The following is a 27,867-nucleotide window of genomic DNA, read 5'->3' on the forward strand; positions in this document are numbered from 1 at the left end:
GTTTTGTACACGGCTATAATGGGTGCGTGACGCAGACGCGATTGCGCGTCTCCTTAGTGCACAACTCTCTATGGCGTTTGCCAACCAACAGGGTGTCCGCATGCGTGAAGGTGATTAGCATATTCCATGGGAAGGGTCCATTCAGTCTTCTTTTGCGGCCTTTTCTGAAAAGTCTCAACAAAAACAAATGCACCAGTTAATTGAAACGAAGATGTTATCTGTCGTTTTTGTATGAAAACAATCGGCGCAACTCCATTTTTTAAATGAAAATTTGTACGTCTAAAAAGGCTTAAAAAGCAATAAAAAGGTCACAAAAACACGGCAGATAGTACTTGCGGATAAAGACAGGGGCCCAGAGCAGTCTAGGATGCAAAATGCTTATGCAAAGTGGTTGAAACAAGCAAGAGAGGGCGCTATTTACAGTTCATTTTTACTAGCACACTTATCTTCTTGCGCGGATATTTTTTTCGTAAAATACCTTAATAGCCTAACATGAAAGCTTGTGCATTTCCTGAATCTATAATATCCACCAAAATTAGGACCAAGCATCTGTCAAAAGCAAATTATTAGAATTGTCGACAAACAGCTAAAAAATAATGCAATAATAAATCACACACAAAATGATCGTGCTATATAATAATAATTGTTTTCAACCTTACACTCGTTGAACATTCGAGAAAGAAAACACCTTGTTAAACTGCATTTTGTAGAAATATGAACTAAAAATGTCTTCTCATAATTTATAAAACTTATCTTGTGAAAGACCCTGGACAATATTGGTAATTGTCAAAGACCAGTCTTCTCACTTGGTGTGTCTCAACATAATTATGCATAAAACAACAAACCCAGTGTGAAAATCTAAGCTCAAGCGGTCATCGAAGTTGCGAGATTATAATGAAAGAAAAAATACCCTTGTCACACAAAGTTGTGTGCTTTCAGATGCTTGATTTCAAGACCTCAAATTCTAAATCTGAGGTCTCGAAATCAATTTCGTTGAAATTACTTCTTTCTCGAAAACTACTTCACTTCAGAGAGAGGGAGCCGTTTCTCACAATGTTTTATACTATCAACCTCTCCCCATTACTCGTAATCAAGAGAGGTTATTTTGAGTAATTACCAATAGTGTTCACTGCCTTTAATTTTGTTTTGTGTCTGTAGACATTGTAGAGATTTAAAAGGGTAGAGACTAGTTTTTAAACTGCCGTTTAAAACCGGCCGTGCGATAAAAGGCCGGCCCCGAGCCGAACTTCATCGAAAGTTATGCAAAGTTATTATAATCAATGTCGACCAACAACTTATAAAATTAAATGTATCACAAATAAATGTTTTCATTTTGTTAAAATTATTTTTTTAATAGATAAAAATATTTCAGTACCTATTATTATTTTAACTTTTAACATATTTATTTAAAAAAAAAATTATCAACATTTAAAGAAACCTATAAATATTATTGTGAACGAGGCCCAACTGACGTCAAACGAAAAAGCAACATGGCCGACCTTACAGAATTTTTCTGACGGCAAAATTCTCGACATGTTTTATCAAGTTTCTGACAGCTTTGTGGCTTAATTTACTTTGACATGTTGTTCTTTATCTGAAGAATGATCTGAGTGCTGTTCACAGTTATTTTGGCAAGCTGTTGAATGTTTGTTAATCGTTAATTCTGCCGTTTATTTTGATCCATCTGCTGTTTTCCCGGTGTTTACGTCGAGTGTTTAGCAACGGGCTATTCAGCTAGCTGTCACCGGGTTTCACGGGGCGGCACGTCCGGCGGGCCGGGGGTGTGCGCAGTGCGGTGCATGCTTGCACTGGCTGTACGTTAATTATTGTGTGACGGCACACACAGTTTGTAGTGAATATTCCATACTTCACTCCCTAGCAATACGGTAAGTTTAGTTTCTGGCTCAATACTTTGAATTGACTGAGCCAGTTCATGAGTTCCTCAGTGACATTCCACGCAATCATAATGTTATTAATTTTTTAAGACATTTGATTTGTGAACAGACAGAGGACCTGACATTTTTGGCTCATCTTGAGCTGTTTTTTTTTTTCACCTCTGGTAAAACCCCCCAGTTCATTTCGACTTGAGTTAAATACTTTGCTTCCCTGAACCACATACACTATCACTACTACACTACACTTACTTAACACTGTCTAGTGTCTACAGAGACTGAGAGCACCACAGCCAAAGCACTTCGAGGCCTGCACTCTGTTTTCGTTTTAACAATGAACACTGGAAATGGCTGGTTTCAATCAATTTTTTTGTAAACTTGACTAAGGTCTATCTGATGTAAAAATAAAGTTTTTTATATTTTTTATGTAGGTCAAGATGGCCGAAGCTGTGAAAGTAATTGTACGATGTCGGCCGATGAACGCGAGAGAGAATGCGCTCAAGTGCGGCATGGTAGTCAAGATGGACGGGGGGCGGGGCTACTGCGCTATACAGAAGCCCAAATCAAAAGACCCTCCAAAGTCCTTCACATTCGACGGTGCGTACTTCATCGACTCAACAACAGAGACCATCTACAATGATATCGCTTATCCTCTCGTGGACGTAAGTAGAACATTTAAAACAGATTTTTGGGTCCTGATTTTCATGGCTCTGCGTACCGCAAACGAAAAAGGGATTCCAGACCTTCAGACCTGCAGCCGTTTTCACAAAACTTTACGCAACTGCGTCAGTTCACTTGCGCAACGTTTATGGAGTAACTTGCACCATAAACGTTGGGCAAGTAAACTTTCGTGAAATCGGCTGCAGACCATTCTACGCATCATGAACGGCTGTCCACTGAAGCATTTCCCTGATGAAAACAAAAATGCTTTTTGATTAAAAATAATCCTGCATGGTTAATCCCTAAGCATGTACGTGTCGTGGCTGAGCGGTCTAGTTCACCAAACCCAAGCTCTGGAAGGGTCGTAAATAGTGCTGGGCGAATAGTGAAATTTTGTTATTCGGATACCGCTGGCCAACTATCCGAAATTAACCGGATATTGGAATAGCTTTTTCCCTGCAAGAGGGCGCTATTTAAAAAAAAAAAAAAAAATTATTTTTTTTTTTTTCCTGCTAGAGGGCGCTGTTCGTTTGTGAATGAGATCTTATGGGCGGATTGATATTAGTTTTAGACAGTGTCACTCGGTTCATTCATAAAAATGACCGGATTTAATTTAAAGATGGCGATTTGCTTTTTGTTTTGATCGTGATTGACTCTACGTGAAGGAAAACTTTTGTAATCTTTGAACAAATTAAGTGTGAAATGTCATTGTTTTAACTCTTCACGGAGGTGAGCAAAGTTAAATACTTAATTTATGCTGTTTTATGCTGTCTTTTAATAGAAGTCTCATAAGAATTCAGACAAAACATTCATATCAGTTTTCGCCCGACGTCTGCGTCTATTAAAGAATATCCGGTTACTCGGTTGTAATTACAGAATTATCCGGCTTGTAAATAGGTATTCGCGCCCTATGCGGATATCCGGTTAAGAAAAAAAAGGCATTCGCGGTTACGGGTAGGAAAACCTATTCGCCATTAACCGGATATTCGAATAATTCGCCCAGGCCTAGTCGTAAAGCCGTTGGCCCCATGTGCATGTATAAGAACCCAGTTACATTTAAAAAATTTGGAAACGAAAGGTTTCTGATAACGTTGCCTACATCCTTACAGACTGTAAGGGGGGTAACATGCCCCTGGTGGCAGTTGATTAAGGTCAACAGCCCAAATCAATAGACCAATCCATTAAGCTCCGCCCATTGCGGTTTGACCAATCACAACCCATTGCGCAACCAAAAGTGCAACAAATAATTTGCAACTAATAAAGTCTGACATGTGTGCGCGCATGCTTGGCGCGCGCGACAGAGTTGTGCAGAATGCCATTGGAGAGGCTCACATGTTCTTGCTCACACGTTCACTGAGGGCAGAGCGTAATGGATCGGTCTATTAAAAGAAGCCCCACCTTGAATTGCTGTTTTGCTTTGTGATGTTAGGCGATGTCTCGTAAAAAAAAACATTAAAAAAAAACTGGCTCTGGCAGGCCTGGAAAAATCCATCAATTGAAAAATCTTAGTCTATGTTAAGCTTTTTAAGCGGCACCAATAAAAGGAGCAACAGAGGTCATGACCTCCGTGGCATTCATGTAGTTTCTAGGCCTGAACTGGTAAAAATCAAGTGTTTATGATGTTTTTGTCTGTTGCAGGGAGTGCTTGAGGGCTACAATGGAACCATCTTTGCCTACGGCCAGACAGGATGCGGAAAGTCCTTCAGTATGCAGGGCATCACAGACCCTGCCACACAGAGGGGGATTATTCCAAGGTCATTTGAGCACATCTTTGAGAACATACAGGTAGGTAACATGTGTCATGGCCGAGCAGTTAAGAGCACAAACTCTAGTGTTTCTGATCAGCAGAGTGTAGGTTCGAATCCCCAGCCATGACACTTGTGTCCTTTTAAAGCAAGACACTTAACCATTGCTTCGTCCTTCAGATGGGACGAAAAGCCCTTGGTCCCATGTGTTGTGTAACGCATGTAACAGAACCTAGTCCACTTATCAAAAAGAGAAGGAGTTCGCCCCGGTGTTCCTGGCTGTGGCTGCTGCCTGCGCCGTAGCCCCTTGTAAACCCTTATAAGGTGCTAACTAATTGGGTCTCAAAATTCATCACTGCAATAACCTATCGTTGTGAAAGTTTGTATATACTCAGCGCCTTGAGTACCTTGTTGGTAGATACGTGCGCTGTATAAGACTTCGATATTATTATTATTTTTAGTAACAGAATGTGAGCACACGCTCACAGATGCCATGTTGTAGGGTAGATATTTGAACGGTGATGTCTCATTCAATACGGTCTATTGGTCGAAAATTGCTGGTACAGAATTACTTCCAGTGTTGTGATCAAATATTTAATTGATATTAATGTACTCTTTCTCTTCGTTTTTTTCTACAAGGTGACAGAGGGGGTAAAGTTCCTCGTTCGGGCCTCGTACCTCGAGATCTACAACGAGGAGATAAGAGACCTACTAGGAAAGGATCACCGGGTCAAACTAGAGCTGAAGGAACACCCTGACAGAGGGGTGTATGTCAAAGGTCAGCACAATAGCCCATATCATAGTGTTGGCCACAGAGGTGTCTGGGTGCCTTTTGGACACCCTGTTTTATATTTTGGCACCCAGTTTGAGAATGATTCATTGAAACATTGATAGAATGCACGATATAAGTTATCACACAAGCGCGAGTGGAATACAGAAAAATATAGCACTTCTGCGTCCCATATCCAATGAGGCCGCGCTATATTTTCCGTATTTCCACAAGCGCACGTGTGATAACGTACATGTATTTATCTTCAAGCAAACTTGGCGCGTGACATAGAACACACAATACGCATGGTAGTGATATTAGCCGTGCAATATAGGTTTTTATTACCACTCCATTCTGCCAATCTGATTGGAGGATTAGCGCGTACTTGAAGATAATAGCCCATATCATAGTGTTAGCAGCAGAGGTGTCTGGGTGCCTTTTGGACACCCTGTTTTATATTTGGACACCCAGTTTGAGAATCGTTCAGTTGAAAATTTATAGCATGTACAAAACAACTTGTCGTGCTTTGCTAAAAGTTTGAAAACAGTTTGAAGAAATGTACGTGTGCATGTGAATCCGATAACAAGCGATTCCATGGTGAGTCTTGCTCGTTACAATGCCCCCCTTCAATGTAGGAAATTGTCTGATTTACTACTGTTGAGCAAATTTTTACCGCGAATGATCAGCGTCCACATATCAAGTCACAACTACCCTTCTTACAATCATGGCTGGAATCTCGACCACTCAACTACATCGACGTGATCGGGAGAGATACGGAGGCTGAAATCGTGGACCTTCCAAACATGATGAGGGATACACACCTCTGGCGTGACGTTGTGCATGGAATCTCGATTGCGACCGCTAAATGATGATGATGGAATCATGGTTGTGTTCCAGTGTAGTTTGAGTTGTCATAGGACCTGCCCACAGGATTTTGTTAATAAATGTGAGCTTGATCTTCAACATGTCTTGGTCAGGAAAATTTATTGATTGATCGATTGACTGATTGACTTGACTCACTGGTATTGATTGGTACAGTTATTTGTTAATTGTCGTTGATTATGATGTACTAATATAAATGATCAGTTGAGTTATTGGTTGATAAATTGATTGACTGATACTGATTGCTTTAAATGATTGATTGATGGTCAATTTACAAAAATGTATTTGTTGATTGTTATTGGTGAATTGATTTGTTGATAAATTGATAAATGATTAAATGATTAAATTATTATGTGATAAATTGAATAAATAGTTAAATGATTGACTGATTGCTTGCTATTGATTGATTTGCAATTTACAGATCTATCCATGCACATTGTCCACAACACCCGGGAGTGCGAACACATCATGGAGCTTGGCTGGAAGAATCGCTCCACAGGGTCGACATTGATGAACGCGGACTCGTCTCGTTCTCATTCCATCTTCACCATCCACATTGAGCGCTGTGATCTGGATGACACAGGGGAGGACCACCTGAGGGCCGGCAAACTCAATCTTGTGGATTTGGCCGGTAGTGAGCGGCAAGCAAAGACAGGTAAAGTAGGATTTGAAACTTTGCTTGGTGGGAATTTGACCCAATTCACCGTTCGTCATCATCAGAATAATCTTGGATGCGCCTTATTGGTGGGCAATGTCACTGTGCACTATTCAGTGAAGTGCGCGTTTTAGGCCATGCGGCGTTTACATTTAAACCTATTGACCACCAAAATTGTGACCGTGGCACAGTCGCCGCGTTTGAAGCGCGTGCTAGGGGTCAGTATTTAGGTGAGGTTTACAGAAGCACCATGTGTAAATCTCTTTCCCTTTCCCTGTCCTGTGAAATTAATTAGCAGGCATATTACTTAGGTGGGATTCAAACCCATGAAGTTTGCCATTCTAGAGCAGATGTCTTACCACTAGACCACCGAGCTTGCTAGAGTTAGTTGGAATCGAGGGTTCAGCCCCTCCCTACCTTGGGAGCATGCTTCAGCACCGGCATGCCAGGCCAGGTCTGAGGTCATCAGGCAGCATGTTTTTTGTTCCCCGGACTCGCCTTGCCTCTGATAGTGATAGGGCCTTCTCTAAACTTCCCCCCGCCTCTGGAACTCTCTGCCTCAAAGTCTAAGAGATACACATGAAATGTCTCACTTCCAAAACTCCCTTAAAACACATCTTTTCAGACTGGCCTTTGAACACACCTGAAATTTTCTTTTAGTGACCTGGACCAGCGCCTTTGAATGTTTTTACAGAGATAGTGCGCCTTACAAATGCTGTGTTTTATTATTATTATTATTATTATTTATTGCACGGCCACAACCCTGCAAGGTTTGAAACGGCGGGTACTGAGTAGACTGTTCCCCTAGGCACAGCTTTAATTGGATACAATGATTTCATTGGATAAAACGTGAAGGGATGTAAGCTTTCCATGTATGTGTTGTGATTGGTCTGAGGCGATTTAGTTTGTCAACTTGCACTTCCGATCGTCTGCATGCAGCGTGTGCGTATTGTTTGTTCACTATGTGTACATGTATGCGTGGATTGACTACGAATCTACATGTGAAATGGTTGTGAGGTCACAGGTACATCTGGCAGGATCCTGCCAGATGCTCAAGGCAGGTATCTGGCGTTATTTAGGAAATGTGATGTCAGATGTTCAGGCTATGGGTACCGCAACAATTAGACGTCATTGTTTCGCATAGACTTGCATCCGTGGCCGCTTCATTCCCAAATTGTAATGGGGCGCATTTCTGGAGTTGCCATGGTCACCTGTTCTCTTTCAGTTGCCGCTATTCTCAGCTCTCCTACACTTTTACCGCTCCATTTTGTCTGCTGCGACTTTAACCCATAGGTAGACCATCTTTAATCGTAAAATATCAAAAAACTAATTTGTTTCCATTCCATTTTTTTCTTCCAGGAGCGACGGGCGATCGTCTGAAGGAAGCAACCAAGATCAACTTGTCACTGTCCGCTTTGGGCAACGTCATCTCGGCCCTCGTTGACGGCAAATCTAAACACATCCCGTACAGAGACTCGAAACTGACCCGACTGTTGCAGGATTCACTCGGTGAGTTTAACAGTTTGGATGAATATTAATAATAAAATTGAGTTCTTATATAGCCCTTTATCACGCCCGGACGGGCATATCAAAGCAACCCAGTATTTTTTTCCTGCAAGGTATACAGAGCTGGGCCCAATTTCATAGAGCTGCTAAGCACAAAAATTTGCCTAGGATGAAATGTTTGCCTGGATAAAAACAGGATTTCCCAACCAAATTTTCAAGATAACCATACAACAGCTGAATACAAGTAACTAGGAAATGCAACAAAATGGAAATTCGGTTGGTAATCCTGTTTTTACCAAGGAAGAAATTTCATGCTAAGCAAATTTTTTGTGCTTGGCAGCTCTATGAAATTGGGCCCTGAGCTATGTGCTGAAGTATGAGATCTATTCCTTGGATGTTGAGTTACCATACAGTGTTTGACTGAGTAACGCCTCGTCTTCTGCTTGTCTTCTGCTCTTCCTCTCTTGAATCAGAGTCCTTCCTCCAAAAAAAAAACACCCCAAAATCCAAAACAGGGAATAGCGTTTGAAACATCAAGACCACACTGGCTCTTTTCAGAGTGAACATCCCCGAAAGAGTTTGATTCATGATTGCATTAGCAAGTTTACACTATTGGGTTGTATTAGCTTAGCTGCAGGGTCTCCCGAGGATTTTAAAAGACTTGGGGCACTCATGACGCAAATTTTTTCAAAATTGACCAAGGGATGCTGAATATATGAAACAAGGTCTTTGGAATGTTTTCTGGGTGTTTAATTTGGTTTTTAATGCCCAAATGTGCATTATGGAGCATTATAAGTGGTTTCATATTGATGATTTTTGTGAAATTAATACATGTAGTAAAACGATAAAGATAAAAAAAATCAATGTATGTTTGGCTTGCGGTAACACCATGCGTGTATCTACTTGCCAGGTAGAGTTTGTTCTTAGAGAACTGTCTTGCTTTATTCTACTGTCGTGGAGTAGATGATAGGATGTTCGGGAGACTTCTCAGTTCTGAAAAGAACTGTCCTGCTTTTTAACTACTACCAGGGCAGATAATGGAAAATTAAAAAAAATCATTAATTTTTGTCTGCATCGGCAGAGTTGTGCATGTCACTCATTTCGCGCGTATTGGCCCAAATGAGGAGAACACTGGGCTGAATGATTTTATGTTTTGTCCCATGACAGGTGGTAACACCAAGACGCTGATGGTAGCGTGTCTCTCCCCGGCCGACAACAACTACGACGAGACCCTTAGCACCCTCCGCTACGCCAACCGCGCCAAGAACATCAAGAACAAGCCCAAGATCAACGAGGACCCGAAGGACGCCCTCTTGAGGCAGTACCAGGAGGAGATTAACAACCTGAAGGCAATGCTGATGGGACAGATGCCGATACCCGCCGGGGGATTCGAAGGTGAGTTTCTCCTAGACTCACCGAGAGGCGGTCGTGAGTCGAGTTTGGTGACTCGAGGCAGGTTATTTAGGCTTGAGTTGTCATGGACTGTCAGAAAGTTGTGGCAGTCCAGTTTTTCATGCAGAAAATGGTCCTTAGCAAAAATGAGTATGGAACCAGTCAAAAACAGTGTCCATTACGTGGTATTTTGGCTGGTAACCAGTTTTTGCTAAGCAAGACATGTATTGCTTTTTATGCCTTACACTTGTCTGTTTTATCAAATGGAGCTAATTCCTGTCTTTTGAAGTAGATTTTGCTAGTATTGTAAGAAAAAATTCATGTTTCTGTGTTTCTGTGAAAAAAGGAAAAATAGGTTCTTCTGAATCCGTTCTTCTTTCATGGCAAACATGTCAGTTATTTTCTTTCTTTGCTGTAGTTATTCAAAAGGATTTGATCTCCCACAAATTCTTCCCCCTCACCCCTCCCAGCAGAATAGTTTTCATTTTGTCACAATGAATAATTGTTCTTTTACTGACATTAATTTTGTTTTGGTTTTGCCCTGTTCCGATGGCGTTCCCCTCTGTCTCTTAAAAAAAATACTATTTTGAAGGCTTTGGGGTTGCATTGGGTAAGTACACGTACACACCAATCGATGAAATGACCAATACCCATGATCTAACGTTTTATTAACAACACTGTGTCACACTCCACAAGAACTCACCTTTTATTTTTTCCGTCACCATTTTCACGTTTTCACTCAAATTTGTCCTTGTGTGAATTATGGGCTGAAACATCACAACGGTTGAAAAGCCAAAACCCACTTGATTGAGTTTTATTTCTTTAATTTTTCTTCAAAAAAAAAATCCCTATCTCTATTTCAAGGTCGGGTTATAGATCAGTAAAACACTCAAGAAAATTAACGACCGTAAAAACTAACTTGGCGTGAAGCACTGTTGATTGTATAAACTATAGTGAAAAAGGATTCCCTTTGAAAAAATATGGTTTGGATAATATTTGTCAACTGGAAACATTTGAATCTGTTCTAAGATCTGCGCCAAATTTCATAGAGCTGCTTAAGCTCAAAATTTTGCTTAAGTTAAGCAAAAAAATCCTTGCTTAGTAAAATCAGATTACCGGCCAAGACTCCACTCAATTGTTATGCTAAGTAAACAACAGCTAAATACCAGTCACAAGCAATGTATATCGCATGAAATTTTTGCCAGTAACATGTGAAAAATAAGCGAGCTATTTTCGTGCTTAAGCACATTTTTTGCTTAAGCAGCTGGATGAAATTGGGCCCTGGACCCAAGTATCAGATTTTTTCGTCTGCATTTACTCTCACATATTTTTGTCCAACATCGGTGGCTTGATCTTTCCTTCAAGGTTTAAGCCAGGATTTGGTAAAAGGGTTTCCAAATTTTCTGGAAACTTAAAAACTTGGTGCCCTAATTGTTCACTCACAATACGTTTACATATAAATGACTAATACAAATTTTAAACGGGGTGTCCAAAAGACACCCATGCACCCCACTGGCTAACATTATATTATCGAGGTCTTATATAGCGCAGATATCTACCAAACAAGGTACTCAAGGCGCTGAGTGTATACAAACTTTCAGAAAGATAGGTTATTGCAGTGATGAATTCTGAGCCCCAATTATGTAGAAGGGTTTACAAGGTGCTACGGCGCATACAGCAGCCACAGCCAGGAACACCGGGCAAACCCCCTTCTCTTTTCGATAAGTGCACTGGGTTCTTTGACATGTGTTACACAACACATGGGACCAACGGCTTTACGTCCCATCCGAAGGACGAAGCAATGGTTAAGTGTCTTGCTTTATAAGAACACAAGTGTCACGGCTGGGGATTCGAACCCACACTCTGCTGATCAGAAACACTAGAGTTTGAATTCACTGCTCTTAACCACTCGGCCACGACACTTCGGCCTTGGCATTCACCCTCATTTCTTGCACCCTACTACCCCTTCCTGCCACCCCTCCCTACCCCCACCCATATCTCGTACAGTTCAAACCGGCATGAACAGTTTATAACTTTGATTGAGGAAATGTATCATTTTTATTTTGAATGAATATTAAAAAAAAGAAAAATGAAAATTATTGTCAGCACCACTGCACACTCTAAGGAGCTCATCAAATTTGTTTATGTTTGTTTAAAAGTGTTTATTCAATGTCAGGCCTTGAATTACACAAAGGCCATTGTTCATGAGTTTACTGCGCCCAATTGCATGGCTCTGCTTACCGCAGAACTCTGTGCTGACGATCACCATTCTCCGATTACGTGCAAGCGCCGAATTTCTGCGCTAGCTGTAGAATGCCTAGTAACGTGGAGTACGCAAGCGCAGAAGCCAAAATTCCCTGCTAACCCATGCAATACACTTAGCGTAAACACAGAATTCCCTTCTTCCATAAGCTCCGATTCTTTGCTTACGGTAAGCAGAGCCATGAAATTTGGCCCTGTTCTGATGACAAAACCACTGGCCTCAGAGCCTAAATTACCATCAAACTTCCCTTTCGACTTTCAGCCTCAAGAACAACTTGTTTCACATAGTCTTCCCATATTAGGTCCACCAAAAATAAATTTTGTTTCCGGTTAACCCAACTGATCAAAAACCTAAAAAGTTAATAAAAAGTAATAATAAGATAACTTTATTTGCAAGTGTGTTACAAGAAACAGAACTATTTTTTGGTTTGGCTTTGGTGTGATTTACCAACAAGACACACTGTCATCTATGCACACATACTACAATTAACCCATACCACGATTAACACCATTCAACTGTGCCTCATCACGTTAAAGCAACATTTTGATTTTGGTGCTCTATAGGTTTATGATGATAGGACATATGATTTTGATTTATTGTTTTAACAAAATATCAAGAATCTTGCGACTGTCTCGTTAACTTTTCTCAATCTTAAAATGCTTTCTTAAAGGAGCTCTCCAGATCCCCAAGGCAGCCATCACCGATGGGTCCACCACCCCGCAGGACCCCTCTCCCTCCACCGGCTCTCTCTCCTCCGAAATCGAGGCAGAGAGGGAACGCATCCGGCAGGAGTACGAGGCCAAGATCGCCGAGATGTCGGCCAAGTACGAGGAGGAACAGTCCAACAAGAATAAGCTTCAGCAGGACATCGAGGATCTCAAGAAGTACTATGGGTCACGGCTGGCGGAGGTCCCTGAAGCGATTAAACAGATTGGTGAGTTTGATAATTATAATAATAATAATAATAATAATAATTGTGGCTTCTTATATAGTGCACATGTCAGTCACTCAGTGACGTTCCTGGCGCTGTAACACACAGTATTTCCTGCAAGATGTGGGACTACGTTTGAATTATGAGACCATATTCTGATAGCACCATGTAATTCTGATAGTACCAAGGTGCTGTGGTGCAATTTGCTGTCATCCGGACAAGGAACACGGAGGCGAACCCCGTCTCTTTTCGATAAGTGCACTGGGTTCTTTTACATGCATAACGTAACACATGGGACCAACGGCTTAAAGTCCCATCTAAAGGACGAAGCAATGGTTAAGTGTCTTGCTTAAGGACACAAGTGTCATGGCTGAGGATTCGAACCCACACTCGGCTGATCAGAAACACTAGAGTTTAAATTCGGTGCTCTTAACCGCTCGGCCGCGACACTTCCATAGTGTTATAGATGATCTCCTTGTTAGGGAAACTCTGCAACAAGGGATAAAAACACCAAGCTGGCAACAGCAAATATCTCTCAACACAAACTCTTCTTTAATGGAACGTGTTGCCTTGGATCGGTCGAGTTGGTCTTTTCTTAAAAACTACATTTATATTTTGAGGGAAGCTTTCCACTATTATTATCTTCAAACCCTGTAAGTTGAATGTAAATCTGTGGAAATTTTGAAAAAGTACCCAAATCCTTTAAGCGGTTAGCTTGGTTGTCATGACACAAATACTTCTTTCTCGTATCCACAGCTCATGGCGGTGAACCGTCAACCGGTACCCCGGGTGATGAAACCAGTGCCTTGAAGTCGGGCCTTGTCGATGACCAAGGGAAACCCACCACCACGCAACCGTCTGTCTCGGCTGCTCGCAACGAACAGGTATATATGACAGCCTTGTAGTTTTCAGCCATGTTACCTTACAGGACTATTGCCTCCATTGCCCCTGGTCATTGCCCCTGGGCCCAATTTCATAGAGCTGCTAAGCAGAAAAATTTGCTTAGCATAAAATTTCTTCTTTGATAAAAACAGGATTACCAAGCGAATTTCCATTTGTTGCATACTGCTTGTTACTGGTATTCAGCTGTTGTTTGCTTATCCTGACAATCACGTGGAAATTTGGTTGGTAATCCTGTTTTCATCAAGGAGGAAATTTAATGCTAAGCAAATTTTTGTGCTTAGCAGAGCTATGAAATTGGGCCCTGGTCATTGCCTCGGTGACCCTTGAATTATCCAAACACTTTAGTTTAACATCATTTACGGCTATAAAGATTCAAGCATATTGTTTGGAACGAAAATTGTGTCATGAAATGTATGAAAGTAAAATAAATTTAACAAGTAAACCACGAAAATCTGTGAATGAGACTTAACTTCCATTTCAAGCTAATTGTAAACAATTAGGAATTTGGCCCAACCGAAGTTCATGCTATTATAGACTTATGTCAAACAAACAAATTTGGGTGTGGTTGATGGGCAAAGTTTAAATTCTGAATAAAAAGAAGAAGAAGAAACAAAACAAAAAATTAAAATCGGTCCATGCAATGGTAATGGTCTTCTGTTTGGCACTGTCCGCCTCTTTATGTCATCGGCTGTCATTATTTATTGTCACCATCTGTCATTGACCACTCAGGGAGAACAATTAGACAGTTTAGACGAAGCCAAGCCGAGTGAGAGAAATGAGGGGCCTTCTGCTCTTGTCATTGACTGTCATTAACTGTCACCATCTGTCATTGCTTAACCTTTCATCTTATCTGGCCATTCAGGGAGAACCATTAGCCAGTTTAGATGAAGCAGAGCCGAGTGAGAGAGATGAGGGGCCTTCAGCTCCTATGTCCTCCCTGACCCTTGTCATTAACTGTCTTTTATTGTCACCATCTATCACTGTCATTATTCATTGTCATGATCTGTCATGGTCTTTTCTCTTATCTGTCCATCCAGGGAGAACCATCGGCCTCCCTGACCCTTGTCATTAACTGTCATTTATTGTCACCATCTATCACTGTCTTTTAATCTATTTCTGTCATCGGCTGTCATTATTTATTGTCACCATCTGTCATTGTCATTGCTTAACCTATCCACTAATCTGTCCCCTCAGGGAGAACCATTAGCCAGTTTAGATGAAGCAGAGCCAAGTGAGAGAGATGAGGGACCTTCAGCTCCAATGGCCTCCCCGACCCTGCCCCGTAAGGACAAGTCACAGGGATTGGACCAAAATGAAGCTCTCAAAAGGTAAAACAGTCTTTATGCTTGTGATTTCTCTAGGGGTTTTTCTGATGCCAAGATTACCTTAAAGGGTCTACGTAACTTTTGTTGGACAAAAAACACAATGTCCACAGATTTATTCTTAACTTACACAGTTTGAAGATAATGATAGTAGAAAGCTTCCCTGAAAATATTACGTGCTGAGGTGCTGTAGTTTTTGGGAAATGAGTAAAACAATGTCATGAAAATAATTTTCGTCTCATGCGACGAAAATTGTTTTAATCTTTTACAAACGTATTTTCATGACATTGTTTTACTCATTTCTCAAAAACTACGCACCTCAGTAAGTAATATTTGAAGGGAAGCTTTCCACTATCATTATCTTCAAGGCGCAGTAAAAACCAAAAACAAAACAAAAAACAAAGTTAAAAGAAAAACAGACACAACATTATTAGTCCTTGAAAACCTGTGACATGAGATAAATTTTGAGGAGAGATTTGAATTTTGTGGTACAAAGACAAGATCCAAGATTGAATGGTGCAGAGTTTCAAATGCGTGGCACAGCTGAAGAAAAAGACCTGTATTAGAGGAGTAAGATTGAATTTCTCTTTCCTCTCCGCTCCTCAGACTGCAGCAGCTGGAGCACGAGATGGTTGGCGGCGAGCGGGCCACCGACGAGAACCTGAAGGAGAAACGACGCAAGAAGCTGAAGCACGCCGAGGTGCGCAAGCTGCAGCTGGCCAAGGCCATCGCTAAGATGGACGACGACGGTATCATGCTGAACATCTACAGCAACATTGAAGAGGAGCTCAAGGCTAAGAATAAACTACTGGATGCTGAGAAGGAGAAGGTAAAAAATGGAATTAAACAGGGATGTGATTTCTCCGTTTTTAACTGGAAATCCGTTTTTTTAAACCCCACCCCACCCCTCTCCAAAAAAACATCAATTAAAATTTGTTGTATTTGTTGATATTTTATAACAAATTAATAAGAAAGTTAAGATAAAATCATTTGGAACACCCCAGACTGCTGAGTAGGACTTTAAAAACTTAGGATAAATGTATGTAAGCAGTCTTCGCACAAACAAGCTTTCGCGCTCGCAAGCTTTCAGGCTTTCAGGTTTTTGTTCCCAACAGCTTAATACATCCCTGGCAAAACGTGGACTAAAACCATTCCATGACCTTACCTTCATTAAGCCCTGTCATCTGAATGAATTTGTTCCGTATACTCTTGAAATTTCCCTCTACCAGGTCCGAGGAGCGGAGATCGAGATCACGGATCTAAACAGCGAGTTTGAGTTCGAGCGGATCGACTATCTAGACACCATCCGCAAGCAGGAGAAGCAGGTGAAGATGATGCAGCAGATATTGGACAAAGTGCAGCCGTGTCTACGACGGGACTGCAACTATTACAACCTGGACAAGGTCAAAGCGGAGAGTAGCTGGGACGAGGAGGAAGGGAGGTAAAATAGAAAGTCGCTAAGAAAAATAAATATTAACTTAAAGCGGTGGACACGTTTGGTAGTTACTCAAAATATGTATTAGCATATACAGTTACTTGGTACTGAGCGATGGAGAGCTGTTGATAGTATAAAACATTGTAAGAAATGGCTCCCTCTGAAGTAACGTAGTTTTCGAGAAAGGTAACTTCTCACTAAAATATTTTAATCTGAGAACGATTCAGGCCTGAAGCCTTTCTCAGGCATCTGAAATCACACAAATTTGTGCAACAAGGGTGTTTTTCTTTTATTATTTTCTTGCAGCTTTGATGACCAATTGAGCCTATTTTTTTGCAGATTTTCCATATTTGTTATTTTATGCATATTCTCATTTGGTGGATGAGAATACTGGTCTTTCACAATTACCAAACGTGTTCAGTGCCTTTATGGAACACGTTGCCTTGGGTCGGTAGAGTTGGTCTTTGAAAAGCGTTTGTAACCGTTTGTTATAAAATGCATATGGTTAGAAAGATGTTTTAATAGTGGAATACAATGATCCACACAAATTTGGCTCGAAATTGCGTGGTTTTCCTCTTACTTTGCAAACTAACAATGTCGGCCATTTTTGGGAGTCAAAAATTTGACTCCCATAAATGGCCGACCGTGTTAGTCGACGAGGTAAAATGAAAACCACGCAATTTTGAGTGATACTTGTGTGGATCATTATATTCTACTTTTAAATTATCTATCAAATCATATGCATTTTATAAAAAACGGTTACAAACGCTTTTCAAACACCGACTCGACCGGTCCAAGGCAACGTGTTCCTTTAAGGAGCTCTACTAAATTGTGCACAGACTTTGAATTCATTGCAATAGCAAGGAAGGCCTATACAAATTTACCGGTCTATTTCACCCAGCCTACGTTGTTGTCTTTCAACCCATCCTCCTTCAGATGGAAAATCCCCGAGCTCATTCTCTCACGAGAGAAACTCCCCCACGCCGGGGGTGTAATGCCAGGGGGACGCGCCCCTATGCCAGGGCGGGGAGGCCACCATGCTGCCCCCCAGAGCAGGAGGGACCACTCACCAAACGCTTACGTCAACGGGTACCCCATGGGAGGGGCGGAGCTACCGGAGGAAGATCGCTACCTACAAGTAAGTCAACTATTTAGAAATAGAAATAGTCTTGTCCAACGTGGTACTACATATTGGAATAGTGTCAGTGATTCATTAAAATCTGCACTTACTTTGTCAAATTTTGCACAAAAATTCAAAGCAGTCCTTAAATTCTTAGTTAAGAATGAAAAGTTATGATATATTTTCCGGATGATGTTTTGTCTTTGTACCCATACATGTACATGTTTTTTATGGAAGTCAGTGTTGTGATAGTCTGCTGGTGTGTTTTTTTGTTTGTTCGTATTTTGTCTGTCCGTAGGTACGGGAACATAAGCCTTGCTTCACCCTATTTTGCAAAGGGAACTTGCATTGAAAAATTGTTAAATTTTGAATGCCAAGACCAGGGGCAACAGAAGTCATTGCCGCCAGGTCCTCCTGTGGCTTCATGTTTGAGAGGACAATTTTATTTTGCAAAGGGAACTTGCATTTAAAAAACTGTAAATTTTGAAGGGGGCACCAATGCCAAGACCAGGGGCAACAGAAGTCATTGCCGCCAGGTCCTCCTGTGGCTTCATGTTCGAGAGGACAATTTTATTTTGCAAAGGGAACTTGCATTGAAAACTGTAAATTTTGAAGGGGGTACCAAGTTCAGGACCAGGGACAACAGAAGTCATTGCCTCCAGGGTCTCACTAGAGAAGCTCCCCCTATGACAGGAGGGAGGCCACCATGCCCCCCCCCCCAGAGCAGGAGGGACCACTGTTAAAATTGTTAAATTTTGAAGGGGGCACCAATGCCAAGACCAGGGGCAACAGAAGTCATTGCCGCCAGGTCCTCCTGTGGCTTCATGTTCGAGAGGACAATTTTATTTTGCAAAGGGAACTTGCATTGAAAAACTGTAAATTTTGAAGGGGGCACCAATGCTAAGACCAGGGGCAACAGAAGTCATTGCCGCCAGGTCCTCCTGTGGCTTCATGTTCGAGAGGACAATTTTATTTTGCAAAGGGAACTTGCATTGAAAAACTGTAAATTTTGAAGGGGGCACCAATGCCAAGACCAGGGGCAACAGAAGTCATTGCCGCCAGGTCCTCCTGTGGCTTCATGTTCGAGAGGACAATTTTATTTTGCAAAGGGAACTTGCATTGAAAAACTGTAAATTTTGAAGGGGGCACCAATGCCAAGACCAGGGGCAACAGAAGTCATTGCCTCCAGGGTCTCACTAGAGAAGCTCCCCCATGACAGGACGAGGGAGGCCACCATGCCGTCCCCCCCCCCCCAGAGCAGGAGGGACCACTGTTAAAATTGTTAAATGTTGAAGGGGGCACCAAGGCAAAGACCAGGGGCAACAGAATTTATTGCCTCCAGAGACTCATTAGAGAAGCTCCCCCATGACAGGACGAGGGAGGCCACCATGCCGTCCCCCCCCCCCCAGAACAGGAGGGACCACTGTTAAAATTGTTAAATGTTGAAGGGGGCACCAAGGCAAAGACCAGGGGCAACAGAAGTCATTGCCTCCAGGGTCTCACTAGAGAAGCTCCCCTATGACAGGACGAGGGAGGCCACCATGCCGTCCCCCCCCCCCCCAGAGCAGGAGGGACCACTGTTAAAATTGTGAAGGGGGGGCACCAAGGCAAAGACCAGGGGCAACAGAAGTCATTGCCTACAGGGCCTGCTGTGGCTTCTGTGTAATTCCAAGCCAGCATCTACCATTTCCATTATTCTAGGAAGTCGATTCATTTGTGTACATTTTGACTGGCATAATGATGTACAGGACAGGCTTGTGTGAGTGCGTTGTGCAATGGACAGTACAATTCTCTTGAATGAAGAGACGATTGTTCGTCGAAGCACCAGAAATGGGTTTCTGCCAAGAAATTTATTGAGCGAAAACAACCGTTTTAAATAGGAAGTATTACAAAAACAACAGAGAGTACACATATTCTTCATAAAATTTACTCGTTTAACTGAAGAAAATAAAGGAAACATGATTTGTGTTTAGTAAGTTGACCACTTAATTACAATTAAATTTTGTATTTATTTAATTATTTTCGCATGACACTGTTTTCTTGCATGTGTAATAACTGGCAAAACTCGGTGAATGTTTTATGTTCAAATTTGAAGAAAAAAAATGAATGTCTTTTAGAGAACCATCTTTCTTTGCGGTTCCTTTAATGAAATTTGCTTGAAAAACTGTCGTTGTAATTATTTGTCTGTTATAAAATGAGAAATGTTGTTGTCTGGCATGGCAAGTCCCCCAAAAGAATTTCCTTGTGGCTCCAAGGCAAGGTGGAGAAAAGAGGCTGTTGCTTCCTTATACTTAATAAGCCATTACAAGTTTGACTTGAATAATGTCAGGTACAATGACTAGCTTACACCCCTTTCAGATTCGCGCCGAACCAAATTTTGAATGAAGTACATGAAAAATTTGACATCTGAAACAGTTAGGAGCGACTGGACACGCTAGAAGTAATTTTTTTTTTATTGTTGCAGTGGTTCGTAACGACTCTGGAGCGTCTTGGTTTCAGACGTCGATCTTGTTATGAGCCGAGCCAATGTAAATGTTAGGTTAAGTTCGCCTGTCTGGAACCACACTATTTGGGTCGACCTAGAGTCGCTCCTAATCTATTTGGATTTGGCACTACTCTGGCGCGTCTGTCTGAATTGGGCGTTAGTCACAAATGAACACACAAATTTCCTTATGCACGTTAATCGCGAGGTCGTCGGTTCAAATCCCGCTTTATTAAATTGTTCTTAGAGATAGTGGCGTGGTGCATTTAAGGTCTATTGTGGGCGGGGCTAATGAGTCAATGTGGGCCAAAGTTCATAGAGTTGCTTAAAGGCTGATTCTGTGCTTACTGCGCAAGTTTCTATTTCATAGCCCTGCTAACCATAAACGCACAAAAAAGGCATGCTTACCTTCCAATGCTTAAAGGAACACGTTGCCTTGGATCGGACGAGTTGGTCTTTAAAAAGCGTTTGAAACCGTTTGTTATGAAATGCATATGGTTAGAAAGATGTTTTAAAAGTAGAATATAATGATCCACACAAGTATCACTCAAAATTGCACGGTTTTCCTTTTACGTCGCGAACTACATGTAACACGGTCGGCCATATGGCCGACCGTGTTAGTCGACGAGGTAAAACGAAAACCACGCAATTTCGAGGCATATTTGTGTAGATCATTGTATTCTACTTTTACAACATCTTTCTACCCATATGCATTTTATAACAAACGGTTACAGACCGCTTTTCAAAGACCAACTCGACCGATGCAAGGCAACGTGTTCCTTTAAGGTATGAAAATGGTTAATATAACAATGCAAATCCATGGTGAACGCGCAAGCTAGCCGCCTAATTTTCTTATCTGTGAAGTACGCTCTCGTTTAACAAGTCTTTCTGTTGTAGTAAGAACGAAAGACTCCTTGCAGCCAAGCAGTGCTATGAAATCAGCCCCTGTTGTAGATTCTCCGAGTCTTCCATATAAATATTTGTTTTTTCTTGGTAGGGGGCTATTCTGTAAACCCTTCTGTTCACCGTTATCTCTTTTTTGGTTTCCGCTATTTCCCACTACTTTGCCTAGAAACTGAGTCGTTCCACGCATGATGCGGCTGTCGATTACTTTAAACCCAAACGAGCCAATCAGCTGCTTGGTAGCAGTAGCCACACCCACGAACCCAATTACCACATCCCTCCTGTCGGTGAGTGCATGCTTTCCTCTTTTATTTTAATTTGTGGGTTTTATTCTAAAGAGACCTGGGGTCGATTTCACAAAGAGTTGGGACTAGTCGTAACTTAGGACTGATCCTGAGAGATATCAAAAACATACAGCTAGTCCTAAGTTAGGACTAGTAACTCGAGATAAGACTAGTCTCTTTGTGAAATCCACCCCAGTACCTTTAACAGAGTCACTGTTTCTCTTAGTGCTCTGGATATGTTTGCATAAATTGACTGCTATTTGCATAAATTGACTGCTATTTGTTTATTGATTTGTATTGAATACTTATTTGCATTGTATGTGTATGTGACAGCTTTGTGTTTATTTATCTCATGTTTTTATAATATTGAAATGCCATGAATTGTATTTATTTGTATTGAAAAATATTGCATAATGCACATGATTATGAACTACCCAACTTTGTGTTTCTTTGCCTTAGAATGAATTTGCATGTATCAATTTGCATATATGCAAATGAATATGGACTATTTAACTTTGTGTTTATTTGCCTTGAATGAATTTGCATGTATCAATTTGCACATGCAAATGAATATGGACTATTTAACTTTGTGTTTCTTTGCCTTAGAATGAATTTGCATGTATCAATTTGCATATATGCAAATGAATATGGACTATTTAACTTTGTATTTATTTGCCTTGAATTAATTTGCATATACTGATGAACTCCTCTGTTATTTATTCCATTGCCTTGAATATATTTGCATATTAGACTGTTGTGTTTGTACATTGCCTTCCTTTGTTTATTTTTTATAATCCGCAATTGTGCAATTGTCTCTAAACTTATTTGCATTTTGGTATGATAAGTGATATTTTCTTTCCCTTTTAGGCATTTATATGCAGGATTCTAGTCAATAGATATTGTTAGTTTTTGTTGACATGAACACCTTTGTATGTTGAAAGATATTATTGATCTGTCAATCCCACCCTTTTCAATCCCCCCCTCCCGAAATAAAAAAATAAATAAAATAAACAAATACATTTTTAGGGCAGTGGTATAACTTATTTCCATGCCCTATATAAATGAAAATTGCTGTAGACAGGCCTAGCTATTACTCTTTTAGTATACATGTAAGAGCATAATATAGATTTATGTTTGAGCCCAATTTCATAGAGCTGCTTATGCAGAAAAGAGCACTTAAATAATTGTCTGCTAAGCAAAAGTGTGCAGGATACCAGTCATAGACTTTACATGTGAGGTTCTATTTTGGCTGGTAACCTTATTTTGTTCACCATAAATTTGTTCTGCTTAGCTGCTTGTTGTGCTTGAAACATAGAGTTATATATAAGAACTAGAGGGCGCACTGGTGATGCTGCTTGCACAAACACGACGGGACCGCAAGATGACAAGCGCGCCATTCTGTATGCGCGTTGAATATGAAATACACGTTTGAGGTTTTTTTTTGAGCGCTCACGCGATGCTGTTTGTTCAACTTACAAAATGGCCGCACAAACACACGCTATGAGATGGCTGTTTTGTCAACTTAGAAAATGGCCGCCTGCGCGCATGCCATGGCGCTGTTTAGGCCAGTGCGCCCTCTAGTTCTTATATATAACTCTATGGCTTGAAAGCATCTCTATGAAATTGGAAAGGGTTAACTTAAAACAGATGTTATCTTGGACCCTTTTCACAGACCCTTTTTTTAATGTTATTAGTATGGAACCAAACTAAACCATTGAATTTACAAAAACTTATATTGTAATTATAAATATATTTTAAACAAAAAATTGGGTAACAATTCTTTTGCAACTAATTTTGTTTTTCCTTCGTCCTTGCACCTTTGTTTTCCAGAACACCAACCACTGAAGGGCCAATCAGCAGCCTTGTCATCACAAAAGGACATCCACGGTCCCCCCGCCCCCTCAGACCTCCACCTAAGGCGCCCAACCCGCCTCGAGGCTCTGCAACCTGGTGGGAAGACAAAGAAGGGCAAGAAAAAACACTTCAACTCTCTGGAACCTATATGAAGGGGGTAGTTTCCACTTCATTTGGTGCGATAATGCTCATCTGTGAGGGGAGATCACCCCCTGTGTGGACAGTGGTATAGTCCAAGCAAATCTAGTTTGGTAGGTAGACTAGATACATGTAGTATACAGTAGGTATATTCTGATCTGGAATATTACTTGGACCCATTTTGAAGGGGGTGTTCTACCACTGCTGACAGTGATATTGCACTTCTGTGAGGGGAGATCACCCCTGTGTGGACAGTGGTAAAGTCCAGTCAAATCTATCTCGGGAGGTAGGTAGGAACAAAAGCATATTACTTGATTCCATTTTGAGGGGTGTTCTAGCACTGCTTATTGTGATAATGCACCTCTGTGAGGGGACTTCACCCCCCTTTAAATACATGGTGTAGTCTATTTGTGTATGTGCGTGTGTATACCTGACCCCCACCGGAACCATTTTATGTTGTCCAAAAAGAGAATAAAAACGTTCTTGTATCACTGCGAGTTTATCTGACCGGAACAATGGCCTGTTCTCTAAAAAAAAAAAAAAATGCACTTTTACCATCGTAAGTTTGAAAAACCGTTAGTAAAGAATATTCTTAATAATGTTTCTTTCTTTCGGTCTTTCTTTATTTTGTCCAAAAATTGTAGAACTTAAAGGCAGTGGAGACTATTGGTAATTACTCAAGATAATTCTTAGCATAAAACCTTACTTGGTAATGGGGAGCTGTTGATGGTATAAAACATTGTGAGAAACAGCTCCCTCTGTAGTAACGTAGTTTGCGAGATAGAAGTAATTTTCCACGAATTTGATTTTGACACCTCAGAATTAGATTTTGAGGTCCGGAAATCAACCATCTGAAAGCACACAACTTTGTGAAACAAGGGTGTTTTTTCTTTCATTTTTATCTCGCAACGCCGCCGACCAATTGAGCTCAAATTTTCACAGGTTTGTTATTGTATGCATGTTGAGATACAGCAAGTGAGAAGACTGGTCTTTGACAATTACCAATAGTGTCCAGTGTCTTTAAGGATTTGAAGGCAAGCAGGGTAGAAATTTGACGTAGTCTGTAAGTTGATGTTATCCATTTGGTTGGAAAGTACATGTCATGCATGTTCTTATTCGCCGCACACAACGCGCATCATATGAATATACATGTAGTCCTGGCTTATGAATATGTATGAGGCATAGTCAGATTTACATATTAACTTGTTACAAATAGTGCATGCCGTACCATGCCTCAAAATATAGCGCTCAGTGTTCTGTAGTATGTAAAAATTCATAAAGATTTTTTGTATTTGCCGTCCAAAATTGGTTCAGAAAGTAGTTGATGTGGATTTTTTTTGTTTCTTCTTTTTTTAACGTTATTTCTTTAGTGTGTTTTCTGTATATTTAAGTTCCGATGGAAAGACGTGTAAATATTTTGTGTACATTTAAACAGACGTCTTCATATTTATTGTAAGCGAAAGTATAAGACGTTGCATCTGCGCTTATTGAGAGACTATTTTTGCAATTTTGTTTAGAAAAAATATACGTTTGTGTGTGCGCATTTTACCTTCAGCTTTGATATGTGTAAAAAAAGTAATATAGAGTCATTGTGTACAGTATAATATATTCAGAAATCAAGTCGTTTATAAAAGAGAAGTTGGTTAAGTTGTATTCAAGAGCGACCATTGGCGAGTAGCCGAGGAGTTGCTGAAAAGTTCAGGTTTTCAGAAGTAAAAACCAATTCGCGCCATTAAGAAAAAATATAAAGGGACGGTGCATCAATGGTTTTTGGAAGAGTACATTCATTCCAATCCTCTAGTATTCTAGAAACACATCATAAAGGGGTGGTACATCATTGGCTTTTGGAAGAGTACATTCATTCCAATCCTCTAGTTTTCAAGAAACATATCATGAAGGGATGGTACATCATTGGTTATTGGAAGAGTACATTCATTCCAATCCTCTAGTTTTCAAGAAACATATAAAGGGATGGTACATCATTGGTTATTGGAAGAGTACATTCATTCCAATCCTCTAGTTTTCAAGAAACACATCATAAAGGGATGGTACATCATTGGTTTTTGGAAGAGTACATTCATTCCAATCCTCTAGTTTTCAAGAAACACATCATAAAGGGATGGTACATCATTGGTTTTTGGAAGAGTACATTCATTCCAATCCTCTAGTTTTCAAGAAACATATAAAGGGATGGTACATCATTGGTTATTGGAAGAGTACATTCATTCCAATCCTCTAGTTTTCAAGAAACACATCATAAAGGGATGGTACATCATTGGTTTTTGGAAGAGTACATTCATTCCAATCCTCTAGTATTCTAGAAACACATCATAAAGGGGTGGTACATCATTGGCTTTTGGAAGAGTACATTCATTCCAATCCTCTAGTTTTCAAGAAACATATCATGAAGGGATGGTACATCATTGGTTATTGGAAGAGTACATTCATTCCAATCCTCTAGTATTCTAGAAACACATCATAAAGGGGTGGTACATCATTGGCTTTTGGAAGAGTACATTCATTCCAATCCTCTAGTTTTCAAGAAACATATCATGAAGGGATGGTACATCATTGGTTATTGGAAGAGTACATTCATTCCAATCCTCTAGTTTTCAAGAAACATATAAAGGGATGGTACATCATTGGTTATTGGAAGAGTACATTCATTCCAATCCTCTAGTTTTCAAGAAACACATCATAAAGGGATGGTACATCATTGGTTTTTGGAAGAGTACATTCATTCCAATCCTCTAGTTTTCAAGAAACACATCATAAAGGGATGGTACATCATTGGTTATTGGAAGAGTACATTCATTCCAATCCTCTAGTTTTCAAGAAACACATCATAAAGGGATGGTACATCAATGGTTTGGGAAGAGAACATTCATTCAAATCCTATAGTTTTCAAGAAATGAAATCATAAAGGGATGGTACATCATTGGTTTTGAGTAGACAACATTCGTTTGGATGGCATTGGTGATCTGTGCGTAAAGCGCTCACCTCTCACCATTTTGGCCCTAGTTTGATTCCCTGCAAGGTCATTTACAATGTATGTGAGTCTGGGATAAACTTTTCCACAACTTACCCTGGAATAGTCTTTTGGAAGGTGCTTTAACATGCAAAAAACCAAACATTACTACAAAAGGTGCAAACTGAGTGGAGAAAACGGTGTCATGTTTTGTACAGGCGCGGCGCTGTGTATAAAAACAATTTGTGGAATTTTGCTCCAATTTCAGTATCTTGTATTATTTTGAAAGTTCCGTCCTAGTCTGCATGACCCTTGCCGTATTCTATCTGCGCTGTACAGTTATATCTTATAAGAATAATCTCTATAAAAAAAAGAAACTTGTAGAATTTGTGTAGTATGTTATTCGAATACAGGTACAGCAGGCGCGGACCAAGGGAATGGGCCCACGGGGACCCATAGTGGGTAGGCGGCTACCCGCTTTCAACAACTTTTTTATATCTTGCGTCGATTTCACCAAACTCTTCCTAATATAGGATTAATCTTAGGACTTAGGACGAGTTAAGTTCCGTATCCATAGACGTTAGGACGCATTGAACCCATTGTAAGTAAGGACGAGATGGGACTAATCCTATTGTTTTTTCTTTCCCCATCTTTTTTCTTTTGTAAGTTGCACCATCACATAAGTATATAATAGCCCTATCTCACTCCAGACCTAAGTTCATAATCCTAGCTATATCTCTGAATTCTACTCGCCGGTTCCACTGTGAGTCTTGTCAGCTGTTATCAATACAGTAATTTTTCTATAAGTGATAAATATTCAACCTGGAACCAATTTCCGGAAGGCCAGTGATTGCTAGTGTAAAATAACAGGATATACTTGGTCGATTTGTATGAATTAAAAGCCCCTTTCACCCACAAGCAATTTATCAAGGGTCCCTTGCTAAATTGTAGCATGGTTGTGAAATCCCCCCCCCCCCCCCCCCCCCCGGATTCGCGCCTGTGCAGCTTTAAGATTATTGTAATACCATAGAGTTATGTATAAGAAGTAGAGGGTGCACTGGTGATGCTTCTTGCACAAATGCGGTGCTGTTTTTTCAACTTACAAAATGGCCGCACAAACACACACTAAGCAATGCCTGTTTTTTCAACTTAGAAAATGGCCACCTGCGCGCATGCCGGTGTGGCGGTTTCAACTTTCCGCTGTGTTCAGTTTTCCGAATGACCAAATACGGTAGCATTACGTCATGCGATGCCTGCGCACAGCAAGCGAAAGTAGTCCATTTTTAGTGCCGTATTGAGTCATCCGTTACCCTCCGGTAGCTGTCAAAGCGGCGTCCACGAGTCTAGTACAACTAGCGGCAAACGCGTGGATATGAGTTCTTTTTTATGCAAGCAGAGTTGTATCCATGCATACATGTAAAGATGGGGCAAGAGATTATGTGACTACACAGAAAAGAATCGTAATATTATAAACAGTGTGGGGTCACTGCTGAGAGAACAACAGTACTCGCCAGGGTGCTCGCGGCGGTGTCTGACGAGTCACCCGGAAAACTGAACACGCCGGAAAGCTAAAACCGTTCGAACAATGGGCTGATATGTCCGACTACGTCACTCGGAAAACTGAACACCGCGGAAGACTGAAAACCGCCACACCGGGTCGCGTATATAGGCCAGTGCGCCCTCTAGTTCTTATATATAACTCTCTGTGTGTAATACTGAGTACTTGAGTATATAGAGTGGTAGTATTCTTGTATTGCTCATGA

General features: G+C 40.8%; 2 protein-coding genes across 3 annotated transcripts in view; one reads left to right on the forward strand and one right to left on the reverse strand.

Moving 5' to 3' along the window:
- The window catches only part of LOC139942476 (osmotic avoidance abnormal protein 3-like), a 47,157-nt gene extending 20,078 nt beyond the window's left edge, over positions 1–27,079 (forward strand). The window contains exons 1-16 of one of the 2 annotated variants that reach the window (XM_071939276.1): positions 1,492–1,886; positions 2,324–2,554; positions 4,191–4,337; positions 4,937–5,075; positions 6,370–6,603; positions 7,963–8,112; positions 9,277–9,504; positions 10,094–10,111; positions 12,435–12,698; positions 13,452–13,579; positions 14,793–14,926; positions 15,527–15,749; positions 16,150–16,361; positions 17,292–17,493; positions 21,030–21,147; positions 22,975–27,079. In XM_071939276.1, the coding sequence (XP_071795377.1) occupies positions 2,330–2,554; positions 4,191–4,337; positions 4,937–5,075; positions 6,370–6,603; positions 7,963–8,112; positions 9,277–9,504; positions 10,094–10,111; positions 12,435–12,698; positions 13,452–13,579; positions 14,793–14,926; positions 15,527–15,749; positions 16,150–16,361; positions 17,292–17,493; positions 21,030–21,147; positions 22,975–23,150 (2,598 nt within the window). In that variant the 5' untranslated portion in view covers positions 1,492–1,886; positions 2,324–2,329 and the 3' untranslated portion in view covers positions 23,151–27,079. Of the gene's footprint in view, positions 1–1,491; positions 1,887–2,323; positions 2,555–4,190; positions 4,338–4,936; positions 5,076–6,369; positions 6,604–7,962; positions 8,113–9,276; positions 9,505–10,093; positions 10,112–12,434; positions 12,699–13,451; positions 13,580–14,792; positions 14,927–15,526; positions 15,750–16,149; positions 16,362–17,291; positions 17,494–21,029; positions 21,148–22,974 lie in introns of those variants that run through there. The other variant, XM_071939277.1, reaches the window with a different exon arrangement.
- LOC139943434 (uncharacterized) overlaps positions 1–27,867 on the reverse strand; it is a 136,104-nt gene that overhangs the window by 40,517 nt on the left and 67,720 nt on the right. The window lies entirely within an intron of this gene.

The sequence above is a fragment of the Asterias amurensis genome, chromosome 10 (genome assembly GCF_032118995.1).
Source record: "Asterias amurensis chromosome 10, ASM3211899v1".
NCBI lineage: Eukaryota > Metazoa > Echinodermata > Asteroidea > Forcipulatida > Asteriidae > Asterias > Asterias amurensis.